The 20,980-nt window shown below is 36.3% G+C and overlaps 1 protein-coding gene across 1 annotated transcript; it reads right to left on the reverse strand.

Moving 5' to 3' along the window:
* Nucleotides 1-17,669: 17,669 nt before the first annotated feature.
* LOC124630135 (juvenile hormone epoxide hydrolase-like) lies at nt 17,670-20,467 on the reverse strand. The gene is made up of 7 exons (XM_047163870.1): nt 20,247-20,467; nt 19,852-20,079; nt 19,436-19,600; nt 19,166-19,312; nt 18,771-18,981; nt 18,309-18,543; nt 17,670-18,116 (listed from the first exon to the last, which is right to left on the reverse strand). Exons 1-7 carry the CDS (start codon nt 20,427-20,429, stop codon nt 17,783-17,785), a joined length of 1,503 nt encoding a protein of 500 aa, XP_047019826.1. The 5' UTR covers nt 20,430-20,467; the 3' UTR covers nt 17,670-17,782.
* Nucleotides 20,468-20,980: the final 513 nt, after the last annotated feature.

The raw sequence follows: 20,980 nt of genomic DNA on the forward strand, positions 1-20,980 counted from the left end.
TAGTGAAGTATATGGGTAAAACCGCGGGGAATAACTAGAATCCTTAAGGTAAATAAAACGTCATAAAATTGTGAAAACACAAAAATTGCGAGATTTTAAAAGCTTCTCAAAGATTTATTAAAATGAAGTGAATTCTTTAATGAACTTAAGCGTTGAGTTATAATCTTGAGTAAAAAACATTTAAGTGCTAACAGCATTCCTGCAGACGAAGTTTATTTATGGGTATTACCGTTTTTAATGGGTGTGTTTTTTTCATAATATTTTTGACTTTTTTGTAGGTGCTGGGATAATAGGTACATGGGAGTCATCACGTACATACGCGTAGGTATATAGGTACATAGTCGGTGTTGGTCAAATGCAAAATTGAAAGAAATTTCATATGGACCTAGAAGTCCAAATCAAAAGAGAATATTTTTATTAAATTACTTCAAATATTTCTACTGGAAGCTGACATAAATTTTCGAAATTCCAGCTCAAAATGAAATAACTAAGTTGCCTAACCCTATTAAACCTAAAATCAGTCGTAGATTGTTATTTCATAAGTACTATGAATTCAGTAAAAACTTTTTGATCCAACCTCCATTGTTCTTCAGTTGAAGTTCAATACAATAGAGTTATTATTTGGGAAGCACTTAACGGCCTTGTTTCTACTTGGTTAACTTCCAGGCACTTTGGAAGTTTTTCCAAAATTATTACAGTCACAACTTTTGTTTGTAGTTTCTGTAAGAGCGATGAAAAACATCGGATTACTGAGAAACATGTTTGTATAATGTTTTTGAATGGTACTTTTGTATTTATAGAAGAACATCTACAATTTATAGTTTAGGTAGGAAAGTAATGAAACGTAAAGTAAACTAGGTGTGAAAAGTAAAGTAAAAATAACTAGTACTATACTTACACCCGTTTTAAAAAAAAAGTAAGAGATGTATTTCCCATATTATCCCCATTTTCCAATTACCCGTATATAATATATGCAACAGAACAAACAAAAAATAAAACCTTAAAATACAGGTAGAATAATATTCATAACTAGGTGTTGCCCGCAACTTCGTCTGCGTAGGCAATATAGAATAGTCAAAATACTACTTATCCCGTAGGTGCATTCTTTCACGTGACAGTATAATTAGGATTAGCACTTAGTAGCAGTCGCATAGATTCATTGATCAAGGTTGTGTTGTGGATGTGACCATTTATCTAAACAAAAGAAGTAAAGTTTGTGACGTTGTGAATATCTCTGGATCTAGTCAGCCAATTTGGAAAATTATTACGTATGGTGCGTAAGTAATTTTCACAGGAAACAGTTACAATCTATGTCTATATGCTTTGAGTCTGACAAAGCTGTCATTTGTACATTTTGTGCAGCTGCTGCGACTAATCAGAAGCCAGAAAGTCTGTCAGTTTCACCATGGATATCGTCTTGTGTAGTGAGACTGGATTGAAGATAGGTAGATAGGTAGTCGCTCCAAGCAAGATATTGGTACTCAAATAGATTCGGTGACTGGAAGGCAACACCAACATAGTTGGGGAATAGCTGGATGGATGATAAAATGAGTCATCATCATCAGAAGGCGCATAGGGTAGGATAGTTTCACAACTGGGGAGAAACACTTGTATGACGGGGATTTTCTGTGCACTGACTCACTATGGTAAGGCTGACCCCACCTTAGGCGTGCGCGATCCTCGGGCGTGTGTGTAGCATGTGTGAAGAGTGCAAGCGACGCGCTCGCGGCAAGCACGCGGCGCTCGAGTTGTGTTCTTACCCCTTCGCCCGCTATCCCCGCCGCCCGCTAAACGCCTTAGCAGTTAAACGTCAAGGAGAGGGGCGCGTGCGCGCCGCGAGCGCGCTGCAAATGCCGCAGGGCAGCAAAACGCGACGCTCACGCAGCGCGCTCGCGACACACACGCGGCGCCCGCGCTACTCACACGCCCGAGGATCGCGCACGCCTAATGTGGGGGAGGCCTAAGCCGGGACTCCACCGAAATGTTTGCATTAGTTCACGAATAGGCAAAATGTACGTATCTCTGAGAGTCCACTTCATGTGTTTGTACTTGAAACCTGCAGTTTTGCCAAGATTTTCAAAATGTACGCTTGCAATTTGTCATTTCTTGGTGGAGCCAACAAATCGAAAGAAACATAAGTGTTGTATACTGTGCGTCACTACCGCACACCGGGAAAATTTCGCTCTTGCGGAGGACGTTTATAGTATACCATATTTTGTGTCACACAGGACGACAGTAAGTATCCACCGAAACACTTTCAAAGATCTGATGAACGAACAAATCAGACCTGACTTGGTCACCTGGGGCCAATCAGAGCTCTATGAAGCGATCATATGCTTTGGCTCCTACTGTTATTGTGGTTTCTGAAAATTTATTCACCTCATTCAACGATGAATGTAATTCTGATGGTACTATTAAGAACACTTGCTTAGCGCAGAAGCTGACGTTGGCAGGTCGACTCTTTTGACTTCTCGAATAGGACACCATTGGTGTTTGTGCAATGCACACCTGCAATGCATGCTGGATTAGGATAGGATACAGGTGGATAGGATTTGCAACAGCAAAAAATTCTGTCTTTGTGATTGAATGACATCAAACGTAGTTTTATATAAAAGGTGTTTTTTTAGACTTGGCTCGGGCCTTACTGAGACTGTTCGTAATCGTGACCAGTGTATTTGCGATCAGAAGTTGAAAGTAAGCATGTCTCTGGTATGCGACTTGTACGTTTTCAGACGCATAAAGCATTTTACGTGTGTATGGTATTAAATCGAGAAAGCTCCCATTTCTTATCTGCACTTTGTATCTGGGCTTGTTCTTAAAGCTACAGAATCCTACATTAGCCACCTACCTCACGCTTAGCAGCGCTTGCGAGAGACAGATCCTCCTTTCTTCTAGGATTAAGTTTACATATTTTGCATCAGAAAAAATAATTAAGGTCTACTTAATACTACTCACTCAAAGTAATTTGTTTTAAGGCCACCACATTAGTGGAAGATAAGCTAAACTATGTTTATGAAAAAATCCTGATATGAACTCCATCTGTAACTTTAAATGATAATTAATTGTTATACTAAAGTCATCATTTTTGACATAATGTTCAAAAAATAATTTAGATGGCACCGTTTTAAATTTGGCTGAGAACTATTAATTTTCCTTTCATCAAGGTAATAATTATAATTGGATTTTGATGTGGCACGGCAAACTGACAAACACTATTGAAATGTCTATCGAAAAATTACACTACGTTTTAAAATATGGTGAATTACGGAAAATACATAACTCCATCTGTTGAAATAATAATCCTCTATAAAGAATGTATGGTAATTTATTGTCATTTACCACCTCGCTCCTTTGACAAATTTTATGTTTTTTATTTAACACAGATTACCACAGATGGAGCTACATACTTTAACCTAGGCTAAACAAAATTTTCATATTTTTTTTTTCTTCCGAAGTTACTTATGAAGGTGTGATTTTCTGTGTAAAGGTTATTAATAATAGGCCGATCAACTAATATGAGTACAACATTCAAATGTACAGTTTTGACAAACAGATTGCGTGTCGTAATATTTTACATCTTGAATTCACAAAATTAATCATATCTTTTGATAGAGTGAATCGATTTCGATGAAACAAAAACTAAGTAATACCCCAAGTTACGTAGAATTTTTGTATATAAGCATTGTCTGCATTGAATTCTTAGATTTTACGTGAATCCCGAACGAACAAACAGATAAACAGATAAACAGACAAACAGACAAACAGACAAACAGACAAAAATGACAAAAATGATGGAAATGGGTTCTGTTAGTTATCCTTTAACATGCTGGCTATTTTTTTTGTCAATTTCTTCAATGTACAAAAATTACTTTTCTACAGATTTATTATATGTATAGAAAACACGACTAATGATGGAAATAAACACGACTATTCATTAAAAAGAATTTATACACCACTGTCTGTTGATTCAGGGAAAAAATAGAGGTGGATACAAAAAAAATATTTTCCACTTTCACCTGGAAAAGGAAATACTGAAAATTTGAATATTGCTAGACTACACTCTTTTTCAATTAAATTCGTTCTTTGACTTAACATTTTTTTTTTAACTAAGTAAAGTTTATAAGCAATTAATTAATCCACACCTCGCCTCTCAAAAACACTTAACAACTTTCAGAACATTAGGTTATACACGAGGCCAATTATCGTTTAATTAGTACCTATATCTTTGAAAACTTTACCTTACTTAAGTTTATAATGATTTAGGTTTTATACTTCACCTTACCAATACTCACTTACAATAAAAAAAATACGTGTATCTTTGGACATTAGGATACGTTTCTTCATCATCATCATCATGTCAGCCAACCGCCTTCCTCTGCTGAACTTAAGTCTCTTCCAAAGAACACCAACTATCCCGGTCAAGGACAGCAGCTCACATCCACTGTCCGTATATTTTCAAACCGTGCTTAAATTAGAATATACGCTGCCCATTCATCCGAAAACAGCCGCCAACCCTGACCCGGCTGACACAATAAAAACAAGCTTACCACCATTACATAAACGAGAGCAATTACATTATCAGTCTGACACCTGACCACACAATGCTTACTAATTAAAAGAATAATGAAAAAAAAAAGCAAAACAAAAACGGCCGGTATCACAATCGTTGACACGTTGAGGTAATTTGGGATAATCTACCGCCCCCGTCACTTCCGTAGGTACCAGGGTATAATGGTGGGGCCACACAATATAGACTTTCAGTTTGGATAAATATCTGTACGAACTTAAAGTTTGAATAAAAATCTAAAGAGGAAATGGAAAGTCTATGTTGTTTTTGCAGACTTACTTTTTGCTCAAGTGGCTCAGACTTTATACAGCCTTTTGTGTGCACTGATGTGTTGCACAGACAAAATTCTATGAAAGTCTATGTGAAACTTGTATCATGTAGACCCTCCATTAAGTGTAACTGGAAAGTCTGCGTAAAAATTTGAATTCTGAGTGAAAATATGATGACAAGATGATTGTGCAGACATTTGTACGCACGATTTGTTGCTCAGACAAAAGTTTGTGTGAAGTAGACATCGTGTGTACCCACCACAATAGGCGTACCCTCGACAGGATTACGCGGCAGAGCCTGAAATCCATTTGAGGATCTATTGGCTAACTGGCAGTGTACTTTATCTACAGCTAATTGTGTGGATGGCTGTGGTACGCTTTGTAGAGACAATGTTGTGTCGATGTTGGTTCATGTTTGTTTGTTTCAGCCGAATTGTGTGATGATAGTGCTGTTGAAGGGTTTATTGACTATGCCAGGTGGAAAGGACAGTGTTACCAAAAGGTTGTTTTGGTGATATAGGGAATATGGGGGGATATGTGACGTTGGAGGACTTTTATATATTTATGAACGTAATTTTCACTCATTATTAGGAGTTACTTGAAACAGACCATATGGAGAGATATCCAATATATCCATGTGTGAGGATTCATATTCTGATATCGGGAAATTTTCATGTAATTCGTTCATATTTTTAATCACCCACTTAAACAAATCGACCTTAATTTTCCATAATGCCTACTAATAGCAGCGGAACTACAACGACAATTACAGTACTGAACCTCTATATTTAAAACCCCAATTATCCCCTACAACATGCCACAAATCAATGTGGCGTATTTACCAACACCCCACCCTAATCGTTCATAGAAAGGGGAGTGTGGGGTTATTTCAGCCACTTCACAACACCGCCGGCCAGACGGGTTTAATCGTCGCGCCTCGGTAGGATTACGCGACGGACCCTGAAAATCGGTGGAGTGAATCTATCTAGAACTATCACTGGCTAATACGGATTTATGAGTGTTAGAATGTGAACTTACAGCCTGCTTCTGGACAGAAAAGAAAGGGATTTCAAGTTTGAATTTCATTTGTTTTTCTTTCCAGTGTATCTTACACCTAATCAAACAGATAAACCTGTTTAATATTTGACGAATTTAAGGCTATCCTAGGCCGTTACTTTACATAACCTACTCCAATCTCAAATGCGAACTCAAAATCTAGATCGTAACGTGCCAAAATAGACCAATACCAGTCAAAATCAGGTCCAAACGTGTCCTTAATTTTCATGTAAATCAGAAATCAGTACACTCGCAGAGAACGTGGTCATCTACGATACAGTCACTAACAAAAGTGAAAAGCAATTTTGGAAGTCACGTTTAATAAAGTATTACATTACTTGCCGTTTTAAATGAAGTTTAAATCTCTTTTAGAGATAATAGCTGTTAGTAAGTTGTCAAGCACGTTTATATTGATCTGTTCTTCGTATAGTACTTGGGTAACCGGGGGTAATCTGCCAAGGACATTTAGTAACAATATAATCTTTTTATTTAAATAGCAATAAGGAAGATAATACTGAGAAGCTGAGTAACAGTAAATATGATTGTTTGTGTTCCCAGATATTGGAAAGAATATTATTTTCTTAGTGAATTAAGTGCAGAAAGGAGTCCTTCATATGTGTGTGGACCTAACAATGTTAGGAAGAAAAAATGTTAAATTTTTTAAAAACTCTTTTGTACATTTATGACGCTATATTTATATTCAAATTATTATATTATTAATGGAAAAAAATATAAGTACGTACATAAACTTAAATAATTGTATTCACAATACATTATGTTCGATATCTTTTATTCAGTTCCATACCTCCAACAAGTGTTTCTGTAATAAAATTGGACCTGTCCTCAGTAGGTATAGACTTAATCAATATCGATAAACAATTTAATAGAACTCTTAGCATAAGCGTAAACATAAAACAAGTCTTACAAAAATTATAAAACGATTGTAATTTCATTTAACAATAATCGTTAATCGAATGAACGATTTTCGATTTATCTTTTTGATATCAAGTTTTCCTTTTGCCTAAATTTGTACTGAAATTAAGCTACACTAAAAAATAGCATTTTTTTTATGTTATTATACGTAGCTCGCTTTATGCCGTAGCGTAGATATACGCGAGACACAATTGATTTTCTATTGTTTTATGATTAGCGACATACAAGAGGTTAAACCAATTGACATGAAGTTTGAATTGGAAAATACCAACACTCGTACCCAACTTAAATGGATAGGTATTTTTAATTTATAAAAGTAATTATTTCAAGACACAAGTGAGACCGCAACCATATCTAACTACTTGCGCAGCCTAACAGCTAATTATAATTTTATAACGTCAATCAATGTCGTTTGAATGAGACAAAGTTCCAAGTAATTTCATCAGCACTTCATCCCATCTAGGTCGAACCTTCATCAATCAGATATTCGCCAGACATTCTTGTACAATAATATCACTTGAACGGCAATCACCGTAATTGGTTCTGAATTTAATTTTAATCTCCTGCAAGCTCTATGAACGTTTTGTCTATGTCACCGGAAAATAACAAGATCCGTAAGTTTATCAATTTACTAGGAAGTTTATAAACTTTCGTAAAATTCTAAACGGTAGATAAATTGTAATATTTTACGTCCACATTTTCGTAAATTGATAAACTTACTGAACTCACTCGTAAAATAATAAGTAAGCAGTAACCAAACGCTACGCGCGATCTGATTGGTTGGCTGTCACGTGTCACTTCTCCTTCCTCGCGGCCGCCATTGCTGGCCACGGAACATAAACAAACCGGTTTGCTCGTGCTTTTTTATTAGTTTTGAATGTTGAACTGTGTTGCAACTGTGAAAAATAGCTTTATTCTGTTAAGATTATCTAGCAGTAACCATAATGAGTGACCTACAAGCTGCGGACACCCAAAATGAAGGAGATAGTGTGGTAAATGCTAATGGACACAAGCATTGCCACTGTGAACATTGACCAATTAGAGAGCAGTGTGTTATTTTACGTATTTCAAAGATCGTATATTTAAAAGAGTTTCTGTGATTGGTATTTATATTATTATTGTTATTGAATAATTTCGTTAGTTTATAAATTTACCGTATGACGTCGGAAATTGATAAATTTACGAAAATGTGGACGTAAAATATTACAATTTATCGCCCGTTTAGAATCTTACGAAAGTTTATAAACTTCCTAGTAAATTGATAAACTTACGGATCTTGTTATTTTCCGGTGACATTTACACTACTACAGTAATCTATACCGTATAAATATAATAAAGAGGTTTTTTTTATTATTTGTTTGTACCTCAAAGGCTTCGAAACTACTGAACCAATTTGAAAAATTCTCCCCTAGTAATATAGGCTATATTTTATCCCGATACGGGCAGTGGTTCCCAAGGGATGTGAGTGAAACCGCAAGAAAACACTAAAACAGCAAGCTGTAAATAAATCGCGTCTGATACAGGATCCATGGAGTATTACTTTGGTTCAGATGGCCAGAGGTCAATTGCTTTGAAAACTAAGAAATTGTGCGCAGAGCTTTCGAATAGGCATAAATCATTTTGAAGTTACAATAACTGACAGTCTCGTAGTTTAATTGATTGTTTTTTGGGCTTAATTAATTTTGTTAGCATTACTCTTTGTTGGGTTTTTCACACTGATAGACCTTTTACTTAGGTATTTTGAAATGAAAGTAGGTACCTATCTAAGTTCTCTAATTAATTTGAAACTATCAGATTCTTATACAATTATAGCTGTTTTCTCGCGGCTTCATCCGCGTATAGGGGAACTATGTTTCTCGGGGATAGTCTAGCTTCCCAATAATGAAAGAATGTTTCAAATTAGTTCTGTTGTTTAGAGCAACAAACAAAATATTTCCTTTTTACTATATTACTATAGATTAAACTAGAAACCATTTCTTAAAAATATAAAATCATTTTACAGCCCCAACCGTCACCATACAAGAAAGAATAAGCGCATTGTCAAATGTCGGCTTCGCAGAATGTCCGTATGACAACATTTCTCAAACCGTTTCAACCGGCTCCATATAACTGTTCCCGTTGGTAATTTGTACTGGCTAGGAGATAAATTGAGCTCTCCGTTTCGGGGACAACGGTTGAGGGGAATAAACTAGTGAAGCTACCAGCAAAGGTGATTTATTTTCTTCTTGAATTGCTTAAGGGTCGTGGTACCTAGATGTACCTAAGTGAAGGATTGGAGCAATGATTATTGCGCTGAAAATTAATTTACGTAATCTTGTAAAAGATGGCAGATATTACTTTTGATGTATTACAGTAATTTGTGTTTTGTTAACACATTTTTTTATTTTTTAGATCCATTTTGCTTATACGTTATGAATGCTTCTAAAAATTAAGTGCAAATCTCTTTTATCTGCTAAAATTAAAAACCTTTTCAGACTGAAAATAATATTAATTTACATAAACACAGACAGACCTTTACAAACCAAAATGAACAACACTTACAAAATGAAAGACGATCAAACGAACCTATCATTAATAAGCGAGCCACAGAGTAGGCAGGAACCTAAAATGGCAGTGTACTCATTAGACTTGTGTCCATCTATGACCACAACAGGCGTTTCGCCAGTTAGTTAGAGGGAACTGAATCACAATTCGCAACACTACGACGCCGGATTTATCGCCGCAACTAATCGCTGGACTGTAATGCCACAGAGTAAATTTTAACAGAAGATTAGTAAAGATAGTTAATTAAATAATGACGATGACCAAAATAAAAAGAAAATATTAAAAGTTCGAAAAAATAAGTAAAAAGTTGAAAAATATGTTATGTACCCTAAAAATCTAAATTTCAAACAAAGGTTAAAAGATTATTATAGAAAAAATAAATGATGAGGCAAAAAAATGTGAGACTTCTGTTTCACTTATTCTATGTCCATACTTCCCAAGTAACCGTTTCCCACGGAAATGCGATTTTCGTAATTGAATACGAAAACGTGTATTACCATGTGAGTTACAATGACCGGAGGCATCCACTTTGCCTAGGGATTTATTTTCAGAAAATACTCGAAATAGAAGTGGCCGTGCTCTTCAAAATCTATGACTCGTTTAGTTTCCTAGAATCGAATGATTCGCTTGTTGGTGGTCCGATTGGCAATTTAAATCGATTGCAGAATCGAATGTGAATTGTTGAACTAATTTTGCGTTTCATTAGCTTTTTGATTGGTATTCCATCTGTTCACTATTGTCAAGGTAGTTTGATTCTTATTGATATAATGTTTGAATGTTCTATTTACTTAATGCTCCAATAACGGTTTCAAAAAGTAATTAAGTTGGAAAAATGTTCCAATACAAGCAGCTTTCTTATGTCCATTAGACTTGTAACTAAGCAAACTACATTCCTTAAGACTCAGTATACAGAAAAAAGGAAATTGACAGTTAATTAATAATTTGGCTTTAATCTTAATCCTATGAAAGATGAGCGTTTTGGGACTTACCTATAATGAAGAATGCCAAATGAAACTTCTATTTTAAAAAGATGAATTTTGACCTAGAAATAGATTTCATCAAAAAACCGTAGAAGTTTATAATAAAAACATGATATCTTTTAAACTTAGGTCCATAGCTCGGGGCTGCGGGATTGTTCGAAAGAGTTACCGCGGCCCTGGTACATAAAGGGCTTAAGAAAGAACATGATGGGTTTTAGTCAGTAAAAGTCTGACACTCCCTCACGCGTCACTTGATAATTTTCCATAAAAAAAACGTCGAACAACATATAAATAAATGTCCCATTTCGTGGTTCTTTTCAGAATGCCATTATCCTTGAAACATACATTCCAAATTCAAATCGTTAGCTCATTTTGTATTGACCACCGACGGCTTAAAATAAAGAGAAGGTCTGTTACACGCGCACTGATGACACCCTCATTGGTTTCCGTTTTTCCATTGATATTAATTATTCAAAGGTTTCCTTTATTTAACATACGATCATTATTGATTAATGTATGCATGTATCACACAGATTTGAAGTTCTGATACATACATTGGGGTATATATCTATAGACACATAATGCATGCTGTATCAATTTTAGATTAGAACAATTATTAACCCATTGCATACCATTGGGTTGATATACGCGAGTCACAATTGATTTTCTATTGTTTTCTAATTATCGACAGACAAGCAAGACAAGCAGTCAAATATTAAAATATAATTTGCATTTTGAAAAGTAAAGTCAACGGCGGCGTGTCTATTTCTTCATCATTCTACCACACCGTCCTACATAAGTTGCGAATAGAAAATGAACTGTATTGAAAATTAAAATACTTTGTGAAGTACTTCAGCATTAGGTATTGTGGAGACCGCGCCCGAGTTTTTGCTCCGCGTTATTCTTAGGGTTCCGTAAACAAAAGGATAAAACGGGACCCTTATTACTAAGACTTCGATGTCCGTCTATCATCAGGATTTATCCCATGAAACGTGATAGCTAGACAGTTCAATTTTTCACGGATGATGTGTTTTTATTGTCGCTCTAACAGCAAATCTATACATATAATAATCTATACATATAATAAATCTGTAGAAAGTGATTGTTTGTTCGGGATTCACGTAAAATCTACGAATTTAATGCAGACAATGCTTATATACAAAAGTTCTACGTAACTTGGGGTATTACTTAGGCTTTGTTTCATCGAAATCGGTTCACTCTATCAAAAGATATGATTAATTTAGTGAATTCAAGATGTAAAATATTACGACACGCAATCTGTTTGACAAAACAGTACATGTTAAAGTAGCTCCATCTGTGGTAAATAAAAAACATCAAGAAGCGAGGTGGTAAATAACAATGAATTACCATTTACATTCTTTATATACTATTATTTCAATAGATGGAGTTGTGTATTTTCCGTAATTCACCATATTTTAACACGTAGTGTAATTTTTCGATAGACATTTCAATAGTGTTTGTCAGTTTGCCGTGCCACATCAAAATCCAACTATAATTATTACCTTGATGAAAGGAAAATTAATAGATCTCAGCCAAATTTAAAACGGTGCCATCTAAATTATTTTTTGAACATTATGTCAAAAATGATGACTTTAGTGGAACACTTAATTATAATTTAAAGTTACAGATGGAGTTCATATCAGGATTTTTTCATAAACATAGTTTAGCTTATCTTCCACTAATGTGGTGGCCTTAAACAAATTACTTTGAGTGAGTAGTATTATTTTTTCTGATGCAAAATATGAAAACTTAATCCTAGAAGAAATCAGGATCTATCTCTCGCAAGCGCTGCTAAGCGTGAGGTAATGTAGGCTTCTGTAGCTTTAAAAACCAGCCCAGATACAAAGTGCAGATAAGTAATGGGAGCTGCCTTATCGCGTCTGAAAACGTACAAAATACGCGTCGCATACCAGAGACATGCTTACTTTCAACTTCCGATCGCAATTAATACACTGTTCACGATTACGAACAGTCTCAGTTAGACCCGAGCCAAGTCTAAAAAAACACCTTTTATATAAAACTACGTTTGATATCATTCAATTACAAAGACAGAATTGTTCTCTGTTGCAAATCCTATCCACCTATATCCTATCCTAATCCAGAATGTATTGCAGGTGTGCATTGCACAAAAACCAATGGTAACCTATTCGAGAAGTCAAAAGAGTTGACCTGTCAACGTCAGCTTCTGCGCTAAGCAAGTGTTCTTAATAGTACCATCAGAATTACATTCATCGTTGAATGAGGTGAATAAATTTTCAGAAACCACAATAACAGTAGGAGCCAAAGCGTATTATCGCTTCATAGAGCCCTGATTGGCCCCAGGTGACCAAGTCGGGTCTGATTTGTTCGTTCATCAGATCAGAAAGTGTTTCGGTGGATACTTACTGTCGTCCTGTTTACGTGTGACACAAAATATGGTATATAAACGTCCTCCGCAAGAGCGAAATTTTCCCAGTGTGCGGTAGTGACGCACAGTATACAACACTTATGTTTCTTTTGATTTGCTGGCTCCACCAAGAAATGACAAATTGCGAGCGTACATTTTGAAAATCTTGGCAAAACTGCAGGTTTCAAGTACGAACACATGAAGTGGACTCTCTCAGATACGTACATTTTGCCTATTCGTGAACTAATGCAAACATTTCGGTGGAGTCCCGGCTTAGGCCACCACATTAGGCGTGCGCGATCCTCGGGCGTGTGAGTAGCGCGGGCGCCGCGCGTGCGTCGCGAGCGCGTTGCGTGAGCGTCGCGTTTTGCTGCCCTGCGGCATTTGTAGCGCGCTCGCGGCGCGCACGCGCCGCTCTCCTTGACGTTTAAACTGCTAAGGCGTTTAGCGGGCGGCGGGGATAGCGGGCGAAGGGGTAAGAACGCAACTCGAGCGCCGCGTGTTCGCCTCGAGCGCGTCGCTTGCACTCTTCACACATGCCGCAGGGCAGCAAAACGCGATGTTCACGCAGCGCGCTCGCGACGCCCGCGCTACTCACACGCCCGAGGATCGCGCACGCCTAATGTGGGGTCAGCCTTACCATAGTGAGTAAGTGAAACTATCCTACCCTATGCGCCTGCTGATGATGATGACTCATTTCATCATCCATCCAGCTATTCCCCAACTATGTTGGTGTTGGCTTCCAGTCGCCGAATCTGTTCGAGTACCAATATTTTGCTTGGAGCGACTACCTATCTGATCTCTTCAATCCAGTCACATTACAAGACATTATCCATGGTAAGACTGACAGACTTTCTGGCTTCTGATTAGTCACAGCAGCTGCAGAAAATGTACAAATGACAGCTTTGTCAGACTCAAAGCATATAGACATAGATTATAGCTGTTTCCTGTGAAAATTACTTACGCACTATACGTAATAATTTTCCAAATTGGCTGACTAGATCCAGAGATATTCACAACGTCACAAACTTTACTTCTTTTGTTTAGATAAATGGTCACATCCACAACACAACCTTGATCATTGAATCTATGCGACTGCTAAGTGCTAATCCTAATTATACTGTCACGTGAAAGAATGCACCTACGGGATAAGTAGTATTTTGACGATTCTATATTGCCCACGCAGACGAAGTTGCGGGCAACAGCTAGTATTATAATAATACAAATGACGTCCACGGCCGATTTTGGACCAAGGTGGCAGTTCTCATAGTAGATCTGCCAGCTGCACAGGGTATATTGTAGTCCACAAGGATATTATAAATTAGAGGTACGGGACCCTCTACAACGCGCGACTCACTTGGGTTTGGTCTGTTTTTTATTTTATTTAGAACCTCGGTTGTTTAATTAATTTATGCTACATTGTTGCGTGCGAAGCCGGCTCTATTTGTGAAGTCTCCTAAACTAATTTACGTACACAACTTTTGTGGCACACGTTTTGCTGTTGTTTTCGTTTGAAATCTACCTAGTGGGTGGAAGTAAGGTAATGCATGTTGTGTTATTTATCTTGTCATTTAAAATTTTGTTATGGTACGTAGATGATTCCATAACTTAAATTGTTCAGAAGATTTCTTGAGTGTGCTACTTAGATATGAGTTTGAAAGGATAACCAGATTGCCCTAACCTTTGTAGAATAAGACAGAAATTAAGCCAGGAATAAACCTCATTTAGATCTTGAATTTGTTAACAGAACACCAATGACTGAGTAATATAGACTAGATAAATGGACTTTAAAGTCTGAAGCTAACCCGCGTTGAACATGCATAGTAATTAAGGATTATTCCTTCTCTGTACTAAAAGACGCCTGTGCTCTGCATTGGGACAATAAAATGGCTGATGATATATTACGATAAAATTACTGAAGCTACATTGAAAAGATTGCTCACACATGTTAACTGACCTCACATACTCACCATATAAGTACCATTGTTACTTAGCTAAAATAGTTATTATTATAGCAACTAATGTTCCCTCTAGACGCCTCGTATTGTTGATGGCAGTTTGCCCAATGGGCGCGCAATACTTCTTCATTAGCATCTGGCTAAACTTACCGCTGAGTCAGCAATATTGAATGACCTTGATATACAAGCTGTTGATTTGCATCCGTGCCATATTAAAGGACGTAATTGTGCTAATGATTCTCGACCCAAATCAACAAAAAAATTGGTACGTCATTTTTTTTTAAATATTTTTTTTCGGAATTCCGTCAATGTCATCTAGCCGTATTTAAACTTGGCGCGTGTGTTATTGGCCTTAAGACCGTGCTGCACCCTCACACAAACGCAAACAGAAAGCATACGCAACGATCATTCATAATTTTCATTCATAAAATTGGATTACTTCTGAAATACTACGACATTACAATGACAAAAAAAGCAGTGCATATTAGCTATTTCCCGTCTACTGTAATTCCAATCGATTATTTACGTATTTTATGACCTCCTCCTGAATTATGGCACAAATGCAAATCAACACCTTGTATAAGCCTTAATGTGTTGGTCATAACCATATTCCTATATCTTTGGAAGTAAGTACTGTAGCTTGGATTTGATAAAAGATGAACGAAACCTTGAATCTAATTACAGAAAATTACTAATTACACGAAAACAAAGGCTTGAAAATTCAAAAAAGCAACGGATGTAACAGTTTTATTAATTTGGTATGTTAATTATTTGTTTCACTTACCAAAATAATAAAATGATTCTGTCCATCAGTGACAGAATGCACACAATACATAAAAAGTTTACGATTAAACATTTTTTTTAATAAAAAAAATTTGCAAGTAAATGGTTGACTGGTCATCGACATATAGGGACCCAAATACAGTACTCATATTTACAAATATTTTGTCGCTTCGATTCCCTGCGGATAGAATATTTACCTTCATATTGCAGTACTGTGTATAAATAACTAGCGAGTAGGTAAAACTCGGCTACCGTAAATTTTAACTAAAACCAAATAACAAAGTATTTTTGAGTTACATTGAAATATTTTTACCAGTAATGAAATAAAACTTCTCTCTGCGACGACGCATTTACAAATCATCATTTTCACTCTATCAAATTGTTTTAAAATAAAACGAAGCATTTTTTCGTTGTTCTAAAAAAATAATTAATGAATTTGTGAGAGTTGATTCCATGAAGATACTTTTAAAATGTTAAAAATAAATTCGATTTGATGAAAAAAAAAACGAAATTCAAGGAATATGGGCAAGGCTCTTTGATAAAAAAAAATCATACTAAGTTCCAAAACTTTTTTCTGAAAAATACAATCTTCGAGTGAAATTATTCTCTGCTCTAGTATTTTGAGATTTTCTTTGAAGTCAAATGTTTTTAGTCTCAAAAGTTACCTTTATAGGCTTTGTATACTTAGGCAAAAATCTACATCAAAGTGGATACTTCTGTAATTCGATTTAAACATGTCTGCTGCTTCAAGAATATTAAAGGTTTGTACTATGAAAACAACGTGTACGACTCACCAGTAAGGTAAAGAAAAATGTTCGTTCCGGATAAACTTTAGGAAAAATATTAAGTCTCCAAAAGCATGAAATACAGCATACTCTATAATAATATTTAATTATTATCTTCATTTTAAAGCTGAGTGGAATTAATTATCACTGTCAATTAAGCAATAGTATGCGTCGTAGCAGACCGATAAATTTTGATAAAAAGTTCGGAGTAAGGTTCTTTACAGTCGACCCTAATGGCGCTATAATTCATAAAAATGCTAATCTAAGCCATGAATTTTCCAAAAGGCCATTATTCTGATAAGCATTCGGACAATAAAATGCATTTGTTGATGGGCTAATCCGAACTAATTTGAGCGTACACAATCCAGACTACAGTCGGCGCTAACGAACCACGTTTGTTACAATAATGGCCGCCACGGACCATATATTCCACTTTTAATGTAAGCAAATACCCCAACATTGTATCCAGTTTAAAAATGCTTTTGATTTAATTGTCCGTAAACGTAAAAAGGCAATTTCAAAAAAGGAATCCAGCAAAGCGCTTCAAGCGAACTCCGTAGGCTTTGAGAAATTTATTGCCATCACAAATAATCTTTCGCTCAGTTTTCCCTTTGCAGCATTCTTTAAATCTCTGTACAAGACAAGTTCGTAGGTCGTACAGCTCTGCATGTTTTACGAGTAACATAAATTACAATTATTTAGCTTCTAACCTAAATAAAACGTGAGTTAATCTCCGAGAATATATTTCGTTTGACGGATGACTGTGTTGTGAAATAACAATCACAACAATGGATGTATCGATTCGGAATAAATCAGGAACGATCTAGTTGTTCGGATGGTAAATATTTATAACTCTAGTTATGATGTGAATGCATACAGTGTTCCAAAGATATGGACTTCTTTCATGACGTTTCACTATACCCTACAATGTTTTGTCTATCTGCTTCCAATAGCTTTTAAAAGCACAATCTTGAATAGTTTTAAGAATACCAAGTATTTTAACTTTTTACATGTCCTGTTAAAATGAAATAAAAATCACCTTTTCACTTTAAACTATCCATATGTAGCCATTTTGTTCAAAGCCTAATAAAAAAGCCATCAATGTTTATTGCTAATAATGTTTTAAACTGCAAGTCTATAAAATAAAGCCAATCTAATGGAAATATGTTCCAATCTTCTTCGTTCCTGGTTGGTGCTATCAAACATGTTATAAAGCAAGCTCGTCAATCTTCGAGAGGAAGATGATCGTTCGAAACAACTAAGCCGAGTGCTACTAGCTCTAAAGACACGAGCATAATTTCTTTCAGATTATGTTAACTTATTTAAAGAAATAGCTTGTAGTGATACCAATGAGGCATCAAGGTGAATCATCACAGTAAAAAAAAAGTTACAGCCAAACAGTTTATTTACACATAAATCGATGACAAAATCGTGAATTTATGTCCTGTAATCAAAGAAGACCAAAAGCAGTACCAGTAAGAAGATGTTGTCGATTTGTATTCAACGGCCGAACAATTGTGATAAGCCACCCTTGATCTTATCCACTCCTTTCTCTAAACTGTCTACAATCGGTAACTTGGGTAGTTTGATAGGGAACTTCGAGTTTGACTCTTCAACCTTGTTATTTTCTTCATTGAATTCCAAGAATAAGTCCAGTGCTGAGAGGACGTCTTCAGAAAATACTTCTGGGGCCTCCATGGCCAAGAAATGTCCTTGGCTGTCGAGAACTGTTGAACGCAGTAGGTTGGTGAATTTGTATTTGAGCATGATCGGAGATTCGTAGATGATTTCGTCCTTAGCGTGAATGGTGCAGGTCGGTACCGATGTGGGGATTCTGAAAGAGGTAAAGGTATAAATAGGTAGGATAGAGGTAGGTATGTAGTATAAAGATTAAAGAAATACATACCTCCAATTTTTATGGAGGGTAAAGAGTTAAAGTTGTTTCTATGTAGTAGATAGATACAGTCGCGGAGTAGCTAGAAGACTTGGCAATTTTAAATTCGGAACCCAAAAAAAAAATACTTACGATGATATTCCCATGCCAAGGGTTCTCTTATTAATGGACTCAGCATATACTCTGACAGCAGTGGTGAACTTGTTCTCAGTCCAGTACATCATGACGTCATCAATGAGTGTCTCAGGCGCGTACAAGAGGGAAAGACCTCCGTCTACTCTGGTTTTGTAAGCTTTACGAGTACCACCAGAAAGGGGCTGCATCAGCCACGCGAAGAGACCCATTGGAGAATCTGACAGGGCAATTCCTGTAATAGAAATATTATGTAATCATCTTCCTCTGCTTTTATCCCAATTTTATTTGGGGCTGTGGGAACGTGTTTTCTCCTTCCATACTCTTCTATCTGCCGTCGTCTTACGTGTAACATGAATGTATTTTCAAAATAATAAATAATCTATTAATCAATTCTAGAGTGCATTAAATAGATACAAGCAAAACTATTTAATAAAATGCATTTCGATATTATATTCTTACCAATGGTATCTGGCTTAGTAGCCTGCATGTGCAAGTACCCGGATTCCTCAACGAGTCCCAGAACGACATCAAGTATTGGGTACATTCTGTCCGCCACCGAAGAGTCCACGACCAGCGATTGGAACAACGGGTTCAGTGAACCAGCTAAGTAGGTGAGCAGTGAACCAGGAGCTAGAGATATCGGGAAGTTCGTGTGGTAGCCAAGGATTTTCTGAAAATAAAACGTGAAGGAAAAATTTCTTTAAAAAATAGGTAACCTATGGTGAAAAACTATCATGTATTTAATTAAAATAATAATTGAAAACCGCCATCAAAAAACTCCTAATTGTTTTACAAATATAATTTTTAAGAAAACTCTATAATTAAAATAATAAAAGAGTATTCGAAAATCTTACATCAGGATAGAAAGTGACCATATCGTTAGCTATTAGGGCACCAAAGTCGCCGCCTTGAACATAGAACTTCTCGAAACCGAGTCGGGCCATAAGGTTTTTCATGATAGCTGCAATTTCCACCTCTCCCATACCTGGACGAGTTGTTCCCTGCCAAATAAGAAAAAAAGGTTTTGCTTAATTATGTGGAACAAAATAATATAAAAGCTTTTCAATTAGCAATTTATCTAATCTCTAAACGTCATATGTATTGAAAGTTCCCAAAATACTTACATCAGAAAAACCAAATCCAGGTAAACTTGGGACTACAACTTCCACAGCGAAACCTCTCTTTTCGTTGTATTCAGTAATAAGTGGAATGGATCCATAGAATTCCCTGATGGATCCAGGCCAGCCGTGCATCATGAGAAGAGGTAGCACCAACGTGCCTTCAGGTACCTAAAACAAAGAAGCGCCATATTTAGTACCACTCCAAATCACATAAGAAGTATATATCTCCAGCAGAATCTTTCCTTGCTTCAAGGACCTCTACGATTTCTGGCTAAGTTAATAACATACTCGAACATTTAGGAAAATTCTGAAAGAGTTGGTCCAGCTCAGAAATGTAATCCTAGCAATCTTAACCTACTAAGTTCCTACTGAAACACGAGACCAATGCAAGAAACTCACATAATATAGATAATACTGACCTCAGGCTTCACCCTAATGAAGTGTATATCGAGTCCTTGAATATTAGTCTTGTAATGAGGGAACTGGTTCAAGAAATCTTCGCGTTCAGTGAAGTTGTACTTGTTAGCCCAGAAGTCCATCCAGTAGTCCAGGTTATCTGAGTTGAAACCGTACTCGAAGGCAATACCTTCTAGAGGTTTGGTCACTTCGCGGCGATTGTTGATACGATTTCTTAGGTCAGCTACCATCTGAAACGTTAGGAAGGAAAACATGTGGATGAGAAATTTGTAGTTGTTCCGTCTTTTGAGCCGACAGAGCGTATTGCAATATGTATTTTTGCAAGCCAAGTTCATTTCAATTACAACAAAAAAAGTTTCAATTAAAATGTATCTAAACAATGAAATAAAACACTTACCTCATCCGTGAACTGGATTTTGAAAGGTCGGATATCCTCGCTAATCTTCCCCTCTTGTCCAAGTGGACCCCACCATTTTTCTATACTTGATAGAAATTCAGGTGAGGTGACCTCCTTGGCGGACACACCCAGGACAAGAGTCACGTAGGCCGAAAGCACGAATACTCTTAAGAACGTATTCATCGTTGCTGATTTCAATGTTCGACTAACCGAAGTCCCAGCTTATATACTGTTCCCCATTTAGTTTATTTCGATCTACACCAATTGTTTAAATATTAAATTTTTAATATTAACATTAAATTGTTTAATTTTACAATATTTGCTCAATTTCGTCAGTGAATGAAAAAAAGGTGTGCTTCCTTTTCTTATTCAAAAATGCCTACAATTTTTGCTTGACTAAGAATGTTTCCTCGCTTTGTCTGCATGATTAAAAACCAGTGGAGTGTACTTCATACCCACGCTCCGGTATTCGACGGTGCAATTCCGTAAAGTATTCGAGTACAAATGACCGCACACAATATGAAAATCAGCCCACTTTCCTTAAGGCAAGTGTATTGTGTGAATTTTGAAATCTCATTTGTTATTTATTTATTTACGATTTTTTACATACGAAATAAAGAAAAACAACAGGAAAGAAAGAAAGAAAGAATTTACAAAGGTAAAGCCTATTTCTAAATCAAATTCTTCCAGCATAGCTGCGAAAGTAAATAGGAATAATAGAGTTGTTTGTTTTG

The sequence above is a fragment of the Helicoverpa zea genome, chromosome 4 (genome assembly GCF_022581195.2).
Source record: "Helicoverpa zea isolate HzStark_Cry1AcR chromosome 4, ilHelZeax1.1, whole genome shotgun sequence".
NCBI lineage: Eukaryota > Metazoa > Arthropoda > Insecta > Lepidoptera > Noctuidae > Helicoverpa > Helicoverpa zea.